We start from the raw sequence: 21016 nt of genomic DNA, 5'->3' as shown, positions 1-21016 counted from the left end.
GCTATTTTCGCATTTTATTGGCTAATCAACTGTTACGACTCTCATGAATGCATCTACGTCACGGGCCTGTGGTTTTGTCTCGGCAACGTGCATTCATAATTCCCTGATGATAAAATGCTGCGAATACGTCTCTGTCGAACATGCTTATCCCTTCCATTCATGAATTCGACCACCCGAGACTCACGTTTGGCACTTCGCGGTGACATTTTTCCCATTCCTCGTCCTGACATAAAAAAATCAAAACTAACGATCGATTTCCAAAATATTTATTTCAACAATCAAACTGTAACAATCCTGCTATACAAAATGTGTTACAACTTAAAGTAAACGTCTTTTGTAATTATGTACTTAGTGGTTAGTTAGGTATACACATGATTTTTACGCAACAAGCAAAAATAGGAAATATTTGCGTGGTAAAGTTTACGAAGGAACGCAATTGACGAGTATTTTTTATAATTGTGCTAATTAAAATTAAATACAATCGAGGTCCGTTAGCGTATGATTTTGCTTAGAAATATGCAGGCGAAGTTAGGTAACTCTGAAAAAAGAAGATTCGATGACCTTTGCCGTGTGCATTTGTGGAATATCCGGCAGTGTAAACATAAAGCATGGCAAACACTATCACACCCTAGATCTTAAGTCCATTTTGCAATTTGCAAATTAAAAAATTTGATTATTTACAAACTACATATTTTTTTAAATTCTGAACTACTTTACAAGGAAGCTTTATTAGAACGATGTTAATCACAATGTGCTGGTTAGCAATTAATTTGGTTTTTGATTTTGCGGATTTAGTAACACCTATAAGATAATTCCTGCTATAAATCGCTATTTTGTTACAAACTTAAAGTAACATTAATTAAAATTAATTAAAAGTAACATAATTAATATGTACAGTTAATTTCAAAATTATAGGGTACACCTAATTTTCTACAGTGTAAAATGCACTTACATTTTTTGTCAATGATCAATGTCAATTTTGACAAACCAAATGCCTAATCTAACCGAAAACGCGAAAGTGCTCATTCTTTCCAAATTAGAAGATGGGTGGTCCATCCGAAGGGTAGCTCACTATTATAACATCGACAAGAGCACCGTGCAGAGGATAAAACACACTATTATGGTGTTCTAAAATATCAACGACATTTTATGTTGTCAAACTTACCTAACCTATATAAAAAATATGACACTTAAATTTCAAAAAGGCATCTTTACATGTGGAAAAAACTGTAATAAATTGACTTCTTGATTTTTGAGGTGTACTCGATAATTTTGAAATTAACTGTATATCAGATACAATTCTATCTATTTGTGATTGAATCTAAGCTTATAATATTTTACAGTTGTAATTTGATTATCAAAGCTATGTTAAATATTCAATCAAGGCGATCACATTAAGCGTAACTGGCAAATAAACAAAATAAAAATTTTAGTTTTATATCACGAATTGGAACAAAAATAAGGAATGTCAAAATCACCCACTATGTGATACAATATTAAATAAATAACCACCTTTGCTCTTCGCCAGAACAATTAGTAAAATAAAATTTGGAAGAGAAATGATAATAAAAGAGACGAAAATGGCTTAGTGTAATTTGATTATGTAAAGTTGTCAGCCTGAATAATGAAAGATGACTTCTGCAGGGTTGCGATTATGTATGGAACCGGCTCCGTCCTGCTAAAATGATTTAAGCTAGAACCCTGAAATTTTAAATGCGCTTAGGACTCATTAATTCTAAAAAATAAGCTTTTCAAGGATGCCCCATTTAACCCATGTTCCCATAAAAAAATATTTTAAAACATTTGAAAAGCAGCTTTCAATGAGTCCTAAGTTTGCTTAAAATTTCAGAGTTCTAACTTCAACCGTTTTAGCAGGACGGAGCCGGTTCCATACATAACCCTGTATATCTGTCTAGTGTACAGAGTTATGTTACAGCGTAAATTTATGACTAGGTTGGGACCTCCTAATAGATGTTTATTGGTCATTATTGTTACATGGTTTCTGATAAACCAATCAGGCGGCATTGTTATTTGGACTCTTTGAGCCAATTTGAATTGTAGAAGTCGTTTTTCACTAAACACACCCTGACAATAAACATACGTGAAAAATTGTCATCAATGTGTAAAATATTTCAGAGTTTATTGCACACAATCCCACAACTTCAACTACTGTTAACTACAAAATTTTGCAAAACGACGTATTGTTTATCTATAATTTTGTAAATAAATGAATACTTATTTCCAAAAATGTTTAGTATGTATAGTTTTTTAATTGACATATATTTAAACTTACAAAATAAGTTTGGGCAAAAAATATTTCCATTGGCACGAAAGAATAATAGATTTATAAACTGATTTTATCATTGACATACGTCATTAACGTATGTACATATACGTCATTAAAATATGTACACAGACATCATTAACGTATGTACAATGGCGCACAATAAATTTTGGTCGTTAGTGTCATTTTAAAATTTCCTTATATTGCCATCAATTTGAATTATGCCCTGAATTTATATCCAGTCTCAACAAAATGTCAATATGTAATTCATTGAATTCCCAAGAGTTTTTTTTAAGTTTTAAAACTGTTCAAACTAATGACCCCAATATATTTTAATAAAGTAAGAATCATTGTATCTACTAGTTAAATAATCTTGTTCAAATATGTATTTATACCTTACGTTTGATTTCATCAATAAAATTGAGAAAAGGAACGTAATGACGTACGTAATGTTGTACCGTGAGATCATTTAAATTTATAATTAAAGTAGGCTATGACTTTTAAATTAGATTGGCAACATTGCTGACAACTTGATTTGAATTGTCAAAATGATGCTTCAAAATTCAATACAAAATATGAAACGGGGGAGAGCATTTTCTATAGTGCTTGTAACTTCCTAAGGAATTCTGACTTAAACCCTAAATAAACCGAACATAGACCCTACTTAAAGAAATTTATTGTCATATTGTGCCTGTCAATCACTAGAGGGTCTCCGACAAATATTTTGAGTACTACCCCAGGTAATTTTTTTCTCGGAGGCCGGCTAGTGATTGACAGGTACAATATCACAATAAATTTCTTTAAGTAGGGTCTTTGTTCGGTTTATTTATGACTTAAGCCAAAATTCCTTAGGAAGATAAAAATACTATACGATTGTCAATAAAACTGTGTAATTTTCTGGTGCTTCGTTTCTTTTAAATTAAAACAACACAACAGTATTACCAATCTAATTTAAAAGTCATAGGCTCCTTTAATTATAAATTTAAATGATCTCACGGTAGACATATAACGGGTGTTTTTTAAAATTTGGGGTCGAAGTTGGGGTTGAAGAGTCGATAGTGAATGCACTATACGGGTAACGGATCACGGATTTAAATCTTGTAACTTACAGGAAATGCCTCTGCTGATTTTTCTCAAAAATAGTTAATATCAAGCAACTTTTTGCAGCAATCAACTCACAGAAAACAATGTTAACTCTGAATGACTTATCAAATTTTTGAATAGAAAATTAAACATTTATTTTAAAAAACTGTTTAAAACTTGAGGCGATTATATAGTAAAATTATTATATAGTTAAAATTATATGTGACATAAGTAAATTATTTAATAGGTAAGTATGATAAACTTTGAAACATAAATTTATATCGAAAGTGGTGACAACCTTTGACTCAACCTAATATATTCTTGCTATCAAGGGAAAGCTACCTAAGAAGAATCGTTTCACAACCGTTTTAGTTTGAACGAAGCAAGAATTTTTACCATTCCGAGGAGAACAATGTTTTAGGGTTTAGTTAAAATTTTCGTTTGAATAATTTGTTTAGTAAAACATGAAATGCGTTAAACGCCAGTTAAAAAATATGGTGATCAATAGCGCCAGATCAACACATTTTTCCATAAAGGGAGGTAGTGGAAATCAAAATGAGAGTTGTGACTTGAGTCCGCTTTTACTTGACATCTGCCAGATTTATTGTGTACACCCACATATTTTGGAACAAAAAAACCTTCGGTTTTTCTGAATGATGGGTGAGTTTTTTACACTGGTGTTTGTGACTTTCGATGACGATTCCCTACTACGTTAGGTATTTGTGGAGATTGATTTTTATAAAGTTTTGCATAATACAATACCGAGAGCGTTTTAAAGGTGCACATTCACGATGAGATATTTTCATGCAATTTTGGTCTCACGATACAAAAATTTCACGAACAACTAAATTTCATTGTGGAAACACTCGTGAGAGACATGAAACACTGAAACATATAGCAGGAGACATTATCTCCTGCAAGTTGTTCGTGAAATTTTTGCATCATGAGACCAAAATTGCATGAAAATATCTCATCGTGGATTTGCACCTTAAGTCATTACATCATATTAGGTTATTCGTACAAACTAAGATAATTTGCAAATCGTTAACGAAACGGCAAATGCAATGCTTCAACAATGTCAGTTGTCATAGTTTTGAATTTGCAATGCCTTATCGAGCCTTACCGAGTTTCGTGAATGACCCCCTAAGTTACAATTTTCATTTTGTTTTTCATGGCTTCCCCTTGCGGAATATTTATTTTATTTATATTTTTTTATATCCTATTTATTAAATATTTTCCATTCATAAGCAAGATTTTTAAAATTTTGAAGTTTTAGGTTTGCGGTTGTAAAATTTTGTAGTTAACATTAATCTTTTTCTGTAAAAAAATGATCCATGTTAGTATTTGTGTAAATCTTTTATTTGAAATTGAACACTCATTTTTGTTACTAACATCCCATTTTTCTTTCAGTCTATTAGTTTTACTTCTTTACGAGTATATGTATGTACTTTGAAACAAATATAACAAAAACATCTGTCCTTAATGAATTGTATGCTAAGGACATTGAAATGCCGCTCTACACTTTTTTGTGCAATTCTTGTTTTATGGGTCATTTAAACAATTAGGTACATCAAATGTAAAATAAATCATCCGATTAAGCCTCATACGTATATTTTTGATTAGAAAAAAATTTGCGGAAAAACGTTCAACATGCAATGGTTGATTTAACCATTATTATATTTCGTACCTAGGTCCTTTAGATTGTCAAATAAAAGATCAACCGTAAGGTATTATGAAGTTTTCCATCATATTTTATAATCAGGTGAATTAGAATTCAGAAAGTGGGCTAATAAATAGATAGCTCATGTTTAAATAAAATAAAATATATCTGGAAAGTTAACTGGCTCAAGATGATTTAATTAAATGGAGTAATTGCAAAAATCGAAAGATTTCGAAATATGTGTCTGCTTTAAAAATCATTTATAATTTTTGTGGATCTAGAATTATTATAGACTTTAAATTGTGATAACGATGTGGATAATCTGTAGGTGCGTTATCAATATAGAGAACCATTCTAATCATCTCTGACATAACACACAATGAAATTCTTAGGTCTTAACATAACAACCAAAAATCCAAAATTTAATCACATCATCTTGAGCCTATAAAAATAAACTATACATATATTTACAAATATTGGCACTTATTTCCTGATCAGACATAATATAAACCTTACTTGAGCAAATTATAGTGAAATTGTAAATAATGTGGGAGAAGTTTTCTCTTAATATCAGTTCATGTGAGAATACGCAACAAAAATTAATATTTAATCTTTTTTAGGATGTTTGTATAAATAAGCAGCAACCATTACTGAAGAACTTAAAACGACATTGACTGTAAAATTTAAAAGGAGCGTTAAATCTGCCGAATCCATCGAAATCGTGAAAACGCGGGCTGAAAACAAATTAATTTTTCAAGTATTTAACATTTTATCATTTTTCACTTTTTTGAAAAAACAACAGATTTTTTTAAATTAATATACAGACTGATAAAAATGGCAGTAATCGACAATATTTTTTTATTTAAGAAACTGACTTATCATATCGACCCTTTCGTCATTGGAGCACATTTTAATTAACTAAAAATATGTCAGAATTATTACAAAAAAGAAAAATGTCAAGTGATTGTCCAGATTTCACACATTTCACAATAAATAAAGGTATTAAGTTATAACTGAAAAATGTGTTACTGGCTACATTTAAATTTCGTTAGGGTCGGAAAGTTATGTGAATCAGTCTGTATAAATTGGAATTTCAATGTATAGAAACTTATTTAGTTATTCCTGTAGTATTAAGCTTATGCAACCAACTCAACACATAAAACACAAAATCGTAAAGTTGTAAATTCACAATAAATTCTAATCTTCAAAATGCACATAAAAATTGAAAAAAATCGCATAAAATCGTCAAATATTACACCAATAAAATATAACAATGCAAATACAGTTCTGTAATAAATCAACATGCATATTATATAATTTCCTTTTTTTAATTATAACTTGAGTTTTAAAAATAACTTTGGAATGAAAATGTAGCTAGATCACTTCTTTGTAGCATCAATGAAAACATTTTTTAAGTTGTTGTATATGACCAACAGCCAAAATATAATTTAAATTTGTACTTACTAAAATTTGTAAATGCTGAAATAAACCACGTTAAAACACTAACTGATTCTGAATTTTTTGTTTTCAAAATCTCCATTAACTGCACCACCTTTGAAGAGGCTCCAATTGGCGTACAAAGAGGCTAAAACGTCATGTTAAAATGATTTTACATATTTTTAAGTAAGTAAAACCTACCACAAGAAAAGCAATTAAGCCTAATGGTAACGTTCCTAACAATAAACCTGCCGCAATTAGCGTGTAAATGATTGTACCTATCAAGCCATATATATTTAGGCAGTTTTTATAATGCATTACAAATATTATCAAAACGATTTCTTGTATAAGAATTATAGGATACTCCATGTACGACAGAAGAGCATAACCATTCCGAAAATTGTAAGAGAACATAATCGTATAGCTGAAAAAACTTGAACGTATTTTAGAAAGTAAATTGCAAGAATTACCTTGATAATTCCAACAACAAGCCTGCAAGATTTATGCCGTTTGCATTCTTAACCTTCAAAATGTTCAAGATTTGAGGAATTTTCAAAATGAAACATGTTGCTATAGTTATGATACTTAAAAGGTCCGAAATAAATTCTAACGCAGACGTTTCCTTATCAAGTCCCATTGTTACAACTTCAATTACGAACAAGAAATACCACAACAAAATTTAAAACTTTAATTATTAAATAATTATTAAAAAATCAAACGGTAAATGTCAAGTCAATTGTCACTTGTCAGATAAATCTAACCATAACCAAACTTTTCAATGTATGGCATTCCGTGTGGCTTCTAAGGGCGGGTACAGATCAAGCGCGCCGATCCGCGCCGTGCCGTGCAAAACGTTTGCTAACAAAATTCGTGTATGTTTGAAGAATTGTCCAGACTGACCAAATGCGCGGATGTTTGGCTGTGTTCTGAAAGGTTCCGAGTTTCGTACGTTTGTTTCATTCGAAAATACCGTCTTCCATTTTAACTAAATTAGAGATATCTAGACAGCTGTTTAATGGCTGTTTGCGTTCGCTCTTGACGAATTCACCGACAAACATAAAAAATCCGTCCAAATCGAGCGCGCACGAACAAGCAGATTTCTTTGATGTACCGACATCAGGCGGATAATGTTTGCGAATGCTTGTTCGGGCGCGTTGTTGCGCGTTTGTGCTCGGTAACCTGTCCAAACTGACCGCACCTGCAACGTTTTGCACGGCACGGCGCGGATCGGCGCACTTGATCTGTACCCGCCTTAATAGATTTGATCTATTTTATTCAAGAAGAAAATTAGAAATATTATCTGTAATTGAGCATATTCACCTATTCAATGTAGATTCAGAATGAATTTACAATCATTAATTGTAGGTTATTACACAAATGTTTGTTTTACTTTTGAATTGAAAATCTGTTGTAGAGTATAATCATTCCGGTACACAATGGATCAACTTGGATTGATCAGTGTTTCAATGGAATTTTAGAACAACAGCTTGCACCAGATACACAAATCGAGATATGTGTATGCAATGATGCCTCAAATGATAATACAGTTGATTTGCTTAAAAAGTGGAATATTCTATTACAGAATAAAATTCCGTTAAAAATTTATAATAATGAAAGTGGCAAACCTAAAGGCGGTAAGTTCACCATCATGAAATGTGAGAATTTTAACATGTTAACATTTAGTTGGATACTCCAAAAATAGAGCAGTTAGTATCAGCAGTGGTGCTTACTTGTGCTTTCAAGATATAGTAAGTATAAAGATAACACAACAGGGTTAAATATTTCTGGATTTTTTTAGGATGATATCATGCTACCGGTTCGAATATTGGAACAATATAAACAAGCAAAAATATTACCTAATAACACTGTAAGTGTAAGCAGATATTATTGACATACTTGTGTCATTTTGTTGTAATTTTAAAGATTGTTGGCTGCCAGTTTAAGAGAGCGCCTGAAAATTCCACAAAGAGATACACCTGCTGGGCTAATTCTTTATCAGAAGAAAAACTTCAGACACAGATATATACCTCTCATGGTCCTACCATAATAATGCCAACATGGTTTTGTCATCGGACTGTATTTGAAAAGTAACTTTGTAGAATCAACAGTTTCTTAAAGGAACACTGATTTTTTTTTAGGGTTGGAGGTTTTTCAGAAGAAGGAGCAGGTACCCCAGAGGATTTAATTTTCTTTTATAAACATCTTGATCTGGAAGGTAAAATATGTAGAATAAACCAGTGTTTACTAATTTATACCTATCATCCAAATGCAACAACATTCTCAATTGAAGAGTTAAGTTTATATAAGCGCTAAAATCTAATACTTACTAAAAATTACATTATTAGGAGTATAATTTGGCAAATTCGACTTGACAGATTACAAAGAATTATTTTAAATAAATGGGAAAAGTTCACCATATGGAATGCAGGAAAGCAGGGACGAAAATTTTATAACTCGCTATCAGAAGAACATCAAAAAAAAGTTTTGACATTGTGTGATGTTGATGAAAAGAAAATAGGCAAAAAATACATTTCTTTTAACCCGGAAACTCGACATAACGGCAGACCTCTTGATATAATACACTTTAGAAAGGCAGTTCCTCCATTTGTCATATGTGTTAAAATTGTAGGTACCTAAACAAAGAACTACAACAAATTGGCTTAACAAATTTATTTTAGGATCTTACAAATGGAGAATTCGAAAAGAACTTACTGTCTCTTCAATTAATAGAAAACGTTGATTATGTTTTGTTTAGCTGACGAAAATAATCTGCTACATTACACTTGCAAAGGTTATGGAAAAAGAAGACGGGGTTCCAACAAACTAGACCAGACACAATGAAATATGTTGTTGTTCAGTTGTTCGGGCTGTTCTGTGTCTACAGAAAATTTACCGAGGGGTTGTACACATTGTTCTTGTCCATCTGAAATTATGAATAATAATAGTATTGTTACCGAAATTGAAGCAAGTGTGTTTCTCAGTAAAAGTGTCAAAGACAAAACTATGCAAAAGTGCATACAACAGTAACATTTTTGAAGTAGTATCAAATATTTCACATTGTAAAAACTAATTTAAACTCGATAGGTTTATATTTAATTCATTATGACTTGATTAAATAAATAGCATTGGAAGTTCCATTTTTATCAGTAGTTGATAAAAAGTAAACGTTGATTGGATAAGGGCAAGTATTTGGAAAATATGTTTTAATAGTAATTTATTATACGAGTTTTATTAGACACCATTTTGTCGCACGCGTTTTTTAGAGCACGACGAGCGCAGCGAGGAGTGCTGTAAAACAAATAAGTGCGACAAAATGGCTTACAAAGCGAGTATAAAAATAATATGTTTTTTATTTTGCCCCTATTTTAAATTTTAAAAAAGTTCAAAACATAATGTTAGGAAAATTAATTTGGCAGATATAAAGGGTTGGTAACACTGGTAACTAGACGAACAATTGCAAGTTTTGAATTTAAAGTGTCATCAAGTGCAGTGATCACCTAGCAACTAGGTACTCACTGTGAGTCACTGCCAACATTAAAAATGTTGTTGTAAATGTTCCTGAAACCGGTATCGAAAACAATTCCTTTTCGAAACCCGTTTTGAGTGTTATACTGACTGTATTAAAGGTGCAAAATAGAAAAAAGAAATTCCTGTACTTTAGTTTACCATATTGCAATAAATAAAAACTATATTAAATTAAATACGTAACATGGGTGTTATTTTATTTTTATTATAATTCTGATAGATCCCTTCTTATCAAATGCTTTAGGAAAGTACCGGGTGGCTTTTAATGATCGAAATTATGTTTGTTCGGTTGGCAACAAATTTACGATTTTATATTGGTAGAGGTAAAGTCAAAACGAAACATGACATCACGTGTTTTGCGCAGAAGACGAATGTAGATCAGTTGAATTCAGCTTACGTATATGACAGTGGCGGAGTCAAAAATTTTCTTTTGTTTACGCTATAGAGAGTGTTAAGGGAATGTTCTGAAGATGAAGATAGTTTTTATTATTCTATTAGAGGTTCTACAACAAAAGTAGATGACCTCGGTGTAGAATTTCTTTCATCAGATGAAGAAGAAAATTGAGTTTTGGTTAAGTTTTTGCCCCTAAACTGACGATTGTATGATACGCCCCTGTCAGCGGTAAATTAGAGAACGCGCATTCTAAGCTCCGCCCTGTCATGTTTCGTTTTGACTTTAGCTCTACATTTGATTGTCAAATTCAGTCAAAAAATTATTCACTATGAATGTGATTTATTTTTATCATGTTGGATAACGTGACTCAGTTTTATATTTTTTCCTGTCAGAAATATGACATGACTGTTCCGACATTCAAATTTGAACAATGTTGTCTAATTTACGAGTAATTTCATTAAAAAATCCTCTTTTTAATCAAGTACGGGGTCATTATAAATTATTGTCTCATCGCAGTAGGCGTTGGTGACGTAGTTGAATGTGCCGCAAGCTTTATAACATGAGTGAGACTAGCATCGCCGATAGGTAGCGCTGCTGGCGGTAGTGTAAATTTGTCTACTTTAGTTTGTCTAACGTTGCGAAGCTAGCGGCACATCCCAAATTTCTGTGGGTTTTCAACGCCAACTGCGATGGGACAATCATTTATAATGACTAGACTTAGACGGAAAATAGTGAAAGCGACATCATCACGATCCAGTGCAGCGCGTTCGTATAATCAAACGATCCACGGTTCACGCTCGCAGCGAAAAAGATAGCGGTGCGGCGCTGGAGCAGACTGATGGGGGGCGCCAACTATTTTCCGCCTAACCCTAATAATGACCCTGTATTATTTAATGAAATAATTTAACTAATAGCTGTTTGCACCGTCGTAGTTTAAAATTAAGAAGAGCTTAAAACCTTGGTTACAATTATTAAAATCGTAGCAACAATTGTTTTTAAGCTTGGTTTAAAAATAAGGAACGTCGGTGCAAACGGCCAGTAATCAACCTAACCCAACACGAAAGCTATCAATTTCTAGTGGGCAATTTGATTTGTTCTGTAGTTACTACCAACAATGTTACCAGATGTCATAGCCACCTGTTATCCAAAGAGCGTTTTTAAATTCATCGATGGATCAATCGGTGGAATCAGTTTTCTACCAAAACGTTATATTACGGTTAGATTTATGTTGAGCTTAAGAAAACACGTTTCTTTATTCACCAAAAATTTCATGTTGGGCTCAACCAAAATTCACCTTTCCCATCTACAATGGTACAATGGGAGTTGGTTGTTTGGTGGACGAATAGTGGGGGAAATGTCAAAATAGTTTGTCGAAGTCAAACTGTCAATGTCAAAGCAAAGCGAGGGAAAAATTGGAAAGGTGCAACCGGTGCAACATTATTCACGTATCCTCTAATTTTTTCATGAGTCTTTCTTCTGTTTAAAATAATTTCTTCATCAGAGGAAGTTAATAAATCATCATCTAATGAATCTTCCAAAGGCATTGTAATCCGTTTTACCAATATTATGGTCCCAAGAAGACTAATGTCGCACATTTATTCATATAATAATAATAGTCGCCGAAAATGAAAAAATGTTTAGGTTATGTTTACACTTCAGGTGTCATGACATCAGCACCAGTCAGCACAGTCATTAGTTTTCCACCAAATCCGTTTCCCTATTCATCACATTTTTGCACAACATAAATGTTCAACACAAAAAAAAACTTATGATTGACAGTCCACCAATGTTGAAATTCACCGCAAAAAGTTGATGAATTTAAAAACGCTACCCCACATTCATCTTGAATAGACTGTAGAAAGCGAATCAACTCACTACTACTACTAGGCGTACCAATTATTAGGGAGTGCCAACCCACTAAATATGTCTGAATCATTAAGGGCCGGTTGCACCAACGTGAGTTAAATTTAACTATAGATTAAAATATTCGAAAACATTGTTATAACAATAGGTAACTAAAGTAACGAAACATTTTAACCTACAGTTAACTTTAACTGGCGTTGGTGCAACCGGCCCTAAAAGTTAGGAAGCAATTACCGTGTGAGCAACAATTACTGACTGAGTTGGCAATAAATTCTGGTGACTTTTGGTGACTTTTATGTCATGTTCTAACAAGAAAACCATTTTATTAATAAAAGATTACACAAACCAAGACGTTTAAATTTGAAATGTATGCCAGCTGTCAATAATGTCAATAAAACAAACCGAAATAGATACAATTCGCACTCTTGAAAATTTCATGTAAAATTTGTTATTGCCAACTGAAACAGTTATTGTTGCTCACCCTGTATTAAAAAATAGAAACAAAAAACACTTCTGCATACTATCAAAGACCAAAATGTTTCCGTTTTATGTTGCATTTCTAGTCGTCACTAGAAAAAAATACTGAGTCGTTTCAAGTTCGTAGCTTCATTAATTCAGAAACACTTGCGTATTTTAATAAATATTATAAAGTGCTTTTTTTAATTTGGCGTCGAAGTTGGCATTGGAGAGTCGATTGAGAAATCACCACTCGTGTAAAAGCGCAAGATTTAAACAGCTGATCCGTTATCCGTATAGTGCATTCAGAATCGACCCTGCAACGCCAACTTCGACGCCAAATTTTAAAAAACACCCATTAGAAACAAAAATTTAAAATTTCAGATATAGACGGTTGTGATTGTTGATTGTGATGATAATGTAGTCATAGCCTACACCTAGTATAAAATTCTAACACGTTGTGCAAAAAACATTTTGACTTACAAAAAACTTCAAATGTAATTTCCTTGTTCTCGGTTTCATAGCTCAATACTTTTCCCACTATATTAGAAGAAACTTCGGGTGTGTAACTTTCGGATATTCTAAGAATCTGCAAAATAAACCTAGTTATATCGTGACATTTCTGACGAGTGAATCTTACTTTAAACGCTATTATATCCCCTGTTCTTGGTTCCGTATTTTGAGTGATGGGTTGTTTTAATATACATTCATCAACTTTTTTACAATTGAAAATGGTTTCTGAACTTGGTTCAATGATATCATTTATTGTTTTTTTGGAATCTTCAACGTTATTGGGTGTTGAAGATTTAGGAATTTCTAGTTCTTTGTTAGTTTCGTCACAAATTTCATCATCGTTAAACTTAATGTGCTGTGGATTTTTAGGTGTTAATGTGTGAGGAACATGACAAACTGGCTCTTCAAAACTAAGATTATTACATTGGACATTATTTACTTTCCGTTTTCTTTTGCGAATTCGTTGACGTTTTCTTTTTTCAATATTTCCATCACTTATGTCGGAGTTGCAAGTACTGATACAACTTGTCTCTTGACCCGTTTTTAACACATCTATCGTGTCGGGTGGGTTATTTTCAGAAATTCTACACACATCATTATCCTGCACTAACTTATCTGAATTCTTAGTAAACAATATATCAATGTCAGAGTCATTTGGCGTATTTTGTTTATTAGAAATTATTATAGTTTTTACAATGTTAATTTTCTTCTCATTATTAACGTTTTCTTTAAAATGTATGGGTTTACTCCAAACATTTTTTTTATTTTCAAATATATCATCTATATCACTGTCTTTGCTGCTATCAAATGAATCTGGATTTGGTTTTTTAAATAAGCAATCATTTGCTTTGGTATTAACCACTGATCCATTTTCTAATTTTGTATGCTTCGAGTTAGTCGTCCTTAAATCAGTACCACAAGTGATGTCTTGAGATTCCATTTTTTCATTATCCTCAAATTCCATTTTTCCGTTACTCTCGAATTCCATATCACATTTTCGTTTCTTACCATGTGAGAATGGATTTTCTTCAACTTTGCAGTCATCCTTCTTTTTCTTTTTCTTCTTTTTAACTACCGGAATTTCCTCTGCCTCAATAACATCATCTACAATGCAATTATTTTCATGTAACGGTGCCTTCGTTTCACAATCGGGAATTGCCCTGTGAGCAAAGTAATTAAAATAAAGGTACAGTTGGATTTAAAAAACGGCAAATATCAACAAAAAATTATAGGTATACAACGAGTAGTCAAAGATTGTCGAATATTTTTGTGGTGGTGTCACGAATGGTCATTCGCTTTATGAACATCATGAGTGCGCAGCACGAATGGTGTTCGCACGTGTAATGACCATGAGTGACACCACCATAAAAATATTCTACTATCTTTGACACGAATTATTGTATTCAACAGACTATTTAATGAACCAAATAGTGGAATACCAAGTTATATTTTCACTAGTGGAATATTCGCTGGAATTTGCTGTTGCTAGGCTACTAAAGTAAATATTTGCTATTTTATTGGTTAATATTTGAAAAATGACAAGTGAATTGAATAGTCATATACAGTGTCCACAAAAAAAAAGACGAGTCCATAGCTCCCTTATTTATCGGAGGATTTTAATTATCTATACACCAAATTAAATGGTTGCTAATAGGCTATAAAATAGCCTAATAAATTCAAGTATAGCCCTATGGGCTTCAAGGGTAAACTGTCAAAATATTTTTTTTCAAATAGGATTACATACCTTTTATTAGTAATTCTGATAGAGACTTTAATTCTGAAAACAACAATGTATCACAAGTATAACTTCACATTAAAAAAAATAACACTAACTTTTGAAACAAATGACGAGCATCAAGCGAAAAGCTATCAAAATGCACTGCGTTACTACCAAATTAAGGTAGCTGGAAAAACAAATGACAAATAATAACATGTGGGATTGCGCAGATATGCCGCCAATGTTTAGCGCAAAAATAGACGATAGTAGCGTTTTTTACATTTTTTTTGTGAATTTTTGGTATTTAAGTGTATATTTGTGATACATTCTTGTTTTCAGAATATAAATCTCTATCAGAATTAGTACAAAAAAATATGTATTCCCATTTAAAAAAAAATATTTTGACAGTTTACCCTAGAAGCCCATAGGGCTATACTTGAATTTATTAGGCTATTTTGTAGCCTATTAACAACCATTTAATTTGGTGTACAGATAATTAAAATCTTCCGATAAATAACGGAGTTATGGACTCGTCTTCTTTTTTGGGGACACCTGTATAATACCACGAGTAATGCAAATTATGTCGATTATTTTTCAAACTGGTCACGAATGTCAATTGTGCTTGGGAATGAATCCACGAGTGCATTAACACGAGTGAGATTCGCAAGCACAATTGAATGAGTGAAACCAGTTTGAAAAATAGTCTACAAAATTTGGACTACGAGTTGTATTAAGCTGATAAGAACAGACACTACACTTTGATCTTAGCCATAAGGCCGAGAAGCTACGAGTTGTTCGGAGGACTATTCCATGAACCAACTCTTTGGATTTGGGGGCAAGTCGGGAGAAGAAATTAACGCAGAAATTGAAGAAAATGTTCCCAACAACACAAAAAACACACGTGAGTCCGTTTGGAAGCAATTCCATACATTCATTCAAGGCTGCATTCATTTGTTAAAAATATTCGATTTTGATTGGGCCTTTAAAACGCTCGTGCGAGTGAAACGAGCGTTTTAAACTGGCCCACTCGTGCCAAAAAAAACCAATTTACACACGAGTGAATGATTATTGCACGCGACCTGAAAATTGTCCCAAGAGCCGCAGGCGAGTGGGACAACACGTTAAGTGCAATAACATTTTTTGTACGTCTTGCATACGTCATGCTCATGACTCATGACCCACTTGATAGAAAGACTTTTGGATCGCACGGTATTTCCCCATGTAATGTTAGCTTTGTTTCCATGGTTATATTAAAGTGACAAAAGCCTGAATCCTGAATCATCACTAAACTATCTAGAAGGAAGGCAGCGTATGAAATGTATGTTGCCTAGAAACAGTTTACAGCGGGCCATTTACACTAGGAAAATATAAAAATCGCTCTCATCACTAGTATGTACCTACGCTATTTTTTTTAAATCAAGTGTACACTTCTGTTCAATGAAAAAGCATACACTTACATTTTGCTTGTGTAAATCAGATTTACGAGTACCTGATGTCACTGTCATTGTCAGATAATTGAAATAATTCGATTTCAGTCGAAGTAAAAGTCTACTTAAGGCCCCCTCAATGAAGTATTATTCTTTATGTTCAAGGTTTATTGTGGGTTCTTTAAGTCTGATATAATGAAAATTCGTTTGTAAATTCTTACCTGATAACTTATTATGTGTAAACAATTAAACATATGCGGCTTGCAATCGATCATTGATAAATGTAGGATTTGCGGAACTGAAGGGGAAACAATTGAACACATCATTTCTTCTTGCACCGTTTTGGCTCAAAGCAAATATAAGAAACGTCATGATATATTCGCTAAAATTATATACATGAATTTAGCTGTTAAATTCAATTTATTAAAGAATACACAACCACATTATAGTTATACACCAGAAAGTTGTTTGGAAAATGACAATTACAAATTATACAGGTGTCCCCAAAAAAGAAGACGAGTCCTTAACGCCGTTATTTATTGGTGATTTTAATTATCTGTACACCAAATTAAATGGTTGTTAATAGGCTACAAAATGGCGTAATAAATTCAAGTATAGCCCCATGGGCTTCAAGGGTAAACTGTCAAAATATTTTTTGCAAATGAGATTACATATTTTTTTTTTTTTAGTAATTCTGATAGAGATTTTTATTCTGAAAACAACAATGTATCACAAGTATACATTTAAATACCAAAAATTTACAAAAAAAAAATGTAAAAAAACGTTACTCTCGTCTATGTTCCATTTTGCGCTAAACATTGGCGGCATATCTGCGCAATCCCACATGTTATTATTTGTCATTTGTTTTTCCAGCTCCCTTAATTTGGTTATTACATTGTAACGCAATGCATTTTGATAGCTTTTCGCTTGGTGCTCGTCATTTGTTTCAAAAGTTAGTGTTATTTTTTTTACGTGAAGTTATACTTGGGATACAGTGTTGTTTTTAGATTTAAAATCTCTCTCAGAATTACATACTAAAAAAAGTATGTAATCCCATTTGAAAAACAATATTTTGACAGTTTAGTCTTGAAGCTCTTGGAGCTATACGTGAATTTATTAATCCGTTTTGTAGCCTATTAACAACCATTTAATTACTTGATAGTAATATCCGTAATAGTGTATGTACTCCGGCAAAATTGCCGTGCCGCCGGGTGGTGGAGGGTTAAGAACATGGAAACAAATATCAAGTAAATTTACATGGCCAAAAAATAGCAAAAACCTCTCCCAAGACTTGTATGCTTTTTCCGTGAACAGAAGTGTACCTAAATACATCACTTATGCCTGGTTTCTGAAACCGTCTCCGTCAAATTCCTGGAATGCAGTTGCTCGAAATCAATTGCTCGAAAATGAAATTGCTTGATTGTAACTTTTCTCGAAATACAAGTTCCTCGAACGGCAATTTATATGGCAGAAAATGTTTATCATTGGAGTGTAATTAGTAGTAATTATGGACTAATAGTAACACTACATATTCCTTAGTTCACGCTGCCTCAGTTCTGCAATTTGTAACACAAAGATAGATAGGTAGAACTTCTAATTATCAGGTAGGTTTAGATTAATGACAAATGATAAGAAATACTGCAAACCTTACTTTCAAAAGAAATTTTGAACAGTGGGATTCTTGTATCTGAGAGTGTTTGTTTTTTTGTCAATTCATTTACAGACAATGTTTACGTTTAAGAGCCTGCATCGAAGTGGAAGGACATTATTGCATAACCCTATTGTTTTATTAAAAAAAAAAAAAAAAAACGTTGTGGCCTTGGAGAAAATAGTGGAATCTCAAATGCCTGCACCCGAAGATCTCTAACGGGTGTAAATCTTAAATCCCACATCAAAAATAAAACCAATCTTCAGACTTTGAATATTGTTTGATTTAAAAATCTAATTAATATTTTTCTTCGTTAATTTCGCCTATAAATTTTAGAAATGAATCCTCATATATCAGTGTAAAAATCAGAAGTTAAAAATTTTGTGTAAAACATTTTTTTTTTTATTAATTTAATGCGGCCTTTGTAATAATAATAACAATCACTGCATTATCCTGAGTACATGATAATACACGATTATTATAAATGATTGTAGTCCAAGTTGGCGTAAAAACTGAATGTAAAATTTATGGTTGCCGCTCCATATAAAATTTGTCAAAATAATGTGAATAAGTGAATACACACCGTTCACACAGAGGAGTTAAACAACTCAGTATTGTTAGATTCAATCGTTAATTTAAAAAGAAATAAATAAAATTCTCATTACCGCACTTTTCACCTCAAAAATTACAGTGACAGTGACAAAAATTGACAGTTCACAGTGAGGCGGCAAAAACTTCATAACATGGGCATGGCTTGCTTCGACTACAATCATTTATAATAACCCTGTATTACCTTCGAGCAAAACATTTTCGAGAAATTGCCGTTCGAGGAACTTGCAATTCGAGCAAAGTCATTTTTGAGCAGCTGATTTCGAGCAATTGCATTCGAGCAATTTACCTAGATTCTCTGAAACGCCTCGATAACTTAACAGCCGGTTAAAGCAAGCGTTCTTGCTATAGAAACGCTAGAAAGTCACCAATCACATTACATGATTTTTGTATTTATCGGAGAGTTAACTAACTGGCCCAATAAAACTGTTTCCAGAAACCGGGCCTTAATGTTATGGCTTATGAGTTGGACCTTTAATACCTATAATTTTATTTTTGTTCATTAATTGTCAACCTTTTTTAATAAAAATCATCCTGTTTTACCTTGTTTGTCCTTTTTTGTCATGATGACGTCTGGTCACCCTATGTAAATACCCCTTAATAACTCAAAATGTAGCGTAAGTACATACCAAACAATATCACCATCATTCAGGACTCGAACATCTTCCGTTGGTGGTAAATAATGATTTTCCGATTTTAAGTAGAAATTGTGAACATTAAAAATGTTGCTTATATGTTTTTCAACATCCTGTATACACTTTAGGTTTTTATTTACATAGATTCTAACAAGGGATTTATGGTCATGAAAGAACATGCCTAAGTTAACAGTGATTCGCATGATTCTATAAAACACTTCACAAATAAAAACAGATTAAAAAGTTAATTTTTCTTCAATTTTCATTTCACGGAATCCAACAAAACTTTTAGGTTATTTTCTTTAAACGCTAAACGCTAGAGCAGAGACAGAAAGCAGTGGTTCTCAACCGGCGAAATGCGAGATACATGTGTAATTTAATGTAATTATGCTTTTTATTCTACATACGTAAAGTATAGTATTATAATTTTAAAACCTTTCTACTTATGGGTTTATTGGCAATTGATTTTCTTTTTATGGAATCAGTTTTTTGTGAACGACTATTATTTAAAAGTGGTTTCAATAATAACTTTACAAACTTTGTCTTTATGTGTATGACAGACAAAGAGGGAATTACAAATTAAATGTGGATGTAAAATTGTTACGAGTTGTTTGCAAATATTTTCTTGGGCCAAATTTGGTACAATTTCTGAATTTCTGTGGCTTGTTGTTGCTTTCCTTTCAATATTGGTAAATAACCAATGATCACCATAATAAGCCTGATTATCTGCCAATTCTTTTTAAAAGACTTAACAAACTGATAATTTGGATAAGTCAAACTGCCACGATTTTGAAGATTAATTAAACGTAAAAGAAGCCCAGGGGTTGAAGAAGATAATATAGGATATAATGACAACAGTCGCAGTGAAATTTTTCATTTAATTTTGTTTGTAATATGAAGTTGTTAATGGTGGCTTTCCGGACTGTTTGTCACCATGTAAACAACCTCATAACGGCCGGAGTCCGTTAAGGGTGTCCGTTATGAGCGGGAGCCGCCGTTATGAATGACTAAATAACTATAGCAACGTAGATTTAAACTTTATTTTTCAACTTTTTTACAATTGGTACAATAATTAATGTTTAATGTTATGGGACACACCTTGAATTAATCGAAATCCGTATGCCACTAGCAGATGTAGACGAGATCGAAGATGATGTTTTAAAATTTTAACACCAACACAAGCACGATTTTGCAGGAAATAACGATGACCTCACTTGCTCTGCGGCCATCCGGACATAGAGGAAGGAATCGGGAATATCTTGATCGCGATTTTTTATTGATTTCAATCGTTTATTTTCAACGGAAAGTTAAGTGTTGAACAAATCTGACAAACAGCAGCAAATGTAGACAAGCGCGAGTTTGCAGGCAATAACGATGACCTCACTTCCGGACATCGGGAATATCTTGATTGCGATTTTTTATTGATTTCATTCATTTATTTTCAACGGAAAGTTAAGCGTTGAACAAATCTGACAAACAACATTGAGACAATTTTTTTCACAAACAACGGTTGACACGACGACGTCCTCTGCACACTTATTAATCATTCGGTTTTTTCGATGGCGTTGAAAAAAATGTATTTCAAAAAGAGAATTGTGAACGAATCGTAGAGATATTACAAAAACTATTGTAAGTACAATACACGTCCGTTAGGGCCTTTACTGCCTCGCCAGTATTATTCGACTCGCTCTGCGAGCTCGTCTCACTCGTCTTGCTCGGCCGTAATAGTAGATTACATACCGAGGTGGGAAGTGTTTCATTCCTG

At 32.7% G+C, this 21016-nt stretch overlaps 3 protein-coding genes and 1 non-coding gene across 9 annotated transcripts; 1 reads left to right on the top strand and 3 right to left on the bottom strand.

Annotated features, from left to right (window-relative positions):
- Positions 1–250: 250 nt before the first annotated feature.
- Positions 251–7243, bottom strand: LOC138122402 (solute carrier family 66 member 3). The gene is made up of 4 exons (XM_069036661.1): positions 6935–7243; positions 6666–6888; positions 6492–6612; positions 251–5761 (listed from the first exon to the last, which is right to left on the bottom strand). Exons 1-4 carry the CDS (start codon positions 7099–7101, stop codon positions 5634–5636), a joined length of 639 nt encoding a protein of 212 aa, XP_068892762.1. The 5' UTR covers positions 7102–7243; the 3' UTR covers positions 251–5633.
- Positions 7244–7285: 42 nt separating this feature from the next.
- Positions 7286–9387, top strand: LOC138122399 (queuosine-tRNA galactosyltransferase-like). The gene is made up of 8 exons (XM_069036655.1): positions 7286–7825; positions 7879–8098; positions 8148–8212; positions 8263–8331; positions 8388–8551; positions 8603–8755; positions 8810–9089; positions 9143–9387. Exons 1-8 carry the CDS (start codon positions 7805–7807, stop codon positions 9221–9223), a joined length of 1053 nt encoding a protein of 350 aa, XP_068892756.1. The 5' UTR covers positions 7286–7804; the 3' UTR covers positions 9224–9387.
- On the bottom strand, positions 9120–19580 carry coil (coilin). Of its 6 annotated transcripts, none has more exons than XM_069036647.1 (5): positions 19246–19580; positions 19160–19198; positions 13343–14375; positions 13186–13291; positions 9120–9387 (listed from the first exon to the last, which is right to left on the bottom strand). In XM_069036647.1, exons 1-5 carry the CDS (start codon positions 19452–19454, stop codon positions 9257–9259), a joined length of 1518 nt encoding a protein of 505 aa, XP_068892748.1. In that variant the 5' UTR covers positions 19455–19580; the 3' UTR covers positions 9120–9256. The 6 variants fall into 6 exon arrangements, with proteins under 6 accessions (XP_068892748.1, XP_068892751.1, XP_068892753.1 ...); XM_069036650.1 differs by lacking the exon at positions 19160–19198 and having other exon boundaries at positions 13343–14167; positions 14224–14375; positions 19246–19387; XM_069036652.1 differs by lacking the exon at positions 19160–19198 and having other exon boundaries at positions 13343–14167; positions 14224–14319; positions 19246–19386.
- LOC138122495 (U2 spliceosomal RNA) lies at positions 15560–15720 on the bottom strand. Its single transcript, XR_011156532.1, has one exon. It is a non-coding gene; the product is annotated as a U2 spliceosomal RNA (small nuclear RNA).
- Positions 19581–21016: the final 1436 nt, after the last annotated feature.

The sequence above is a fragment of the Tenebrio molitor genome, chromosome 1 (assembly GCF_963966145.1).
Source record: "Tenebrio molitor chromosome 1, icTenMoli1.1, whole genome shotgun sequence".
NCBI lineage: Eukaryota > Metazoa > Arthropoda > Insecta > Coleoptera > Tenebrionidae > Tenebrio > Tenebrio molitor.
The sequence above is the reverse complement of the archived record's forward strand: the minus strand, read 5'-3'. Positions and strand labels throughout refer to the sequence as shown.

What these genes read in the sequence shown, in the direction of transcription:
- LOC138122402 (XM_069036661.1), bottom strand. Translation starts at nt 7,101, where the DNA reads ATGGGACTTGATAAGGAAACGTCTGCGTTAGAATTTATTTCGGACCTT. An exon ending in GCTTAATTGCTTTTCTTGTG is followed by an intron (nt 6,613 to 6,665) that starts GTAGGTTTTACT and finishes ATGACGTTTTAG; the next exon opens with CCTCTTTGTACGCCAATTGG. An exon ending in TTCAGCATTTACAAATTTTA is followed by an intron (nt 5,762 to 6,491) that starts GTAAGTACAAAT and finishes ATTTGTTTTCAG; the next exon opens with CCCGCGTTTTCACGATTTCG.
- LOC138122399 (XM_069036655.1), top strand. Translation starts at nt 7,805, where the DNA reads ATGAATTTACAATCATTAATT. An exon ending in TGAATTTACAATCATTAATT is followed by an intron (nt 7,826 to 7,878) that starts GTAGGTTATTAC and finishes AATCTGTTGTAG; the next exon opens with AGTATAATCATTCCGGTACA. An exon ending in AAGTGGCAAACCTAAAGGCG is followed by an intron (nt 8,099 to 8,147) that starts GTAAGTTCACCA and finishes GTTAACATTTAG; the next exon opens with TTGGATACTCCAAAAATAGA.
- coil (XM_069036647.1), bottom strand. Translation starts at nt 19,454, where the DNA reads ATGCGAATCACTGTTAACTTAGGCATGTTCTTTCATGACCATAAATCC. An exon ending in AATGATGGTGATATTGTTTG is followed by an intron (nt 19,199 to 19,245) that starts GTATGTACTTAC and finishes GTATTTACATAG; the next exon opens with GGTGACCAGACGTCATCATG. An exon ending in GACAAAAAAGGACAAACAAG is followed by an intron (nt 14,376 to 19,159) that starts GTAAAACAGGAT and finishes CTTTGCTCACAG; the next exon opens with GGCAATTCCCGATTGTGAAA.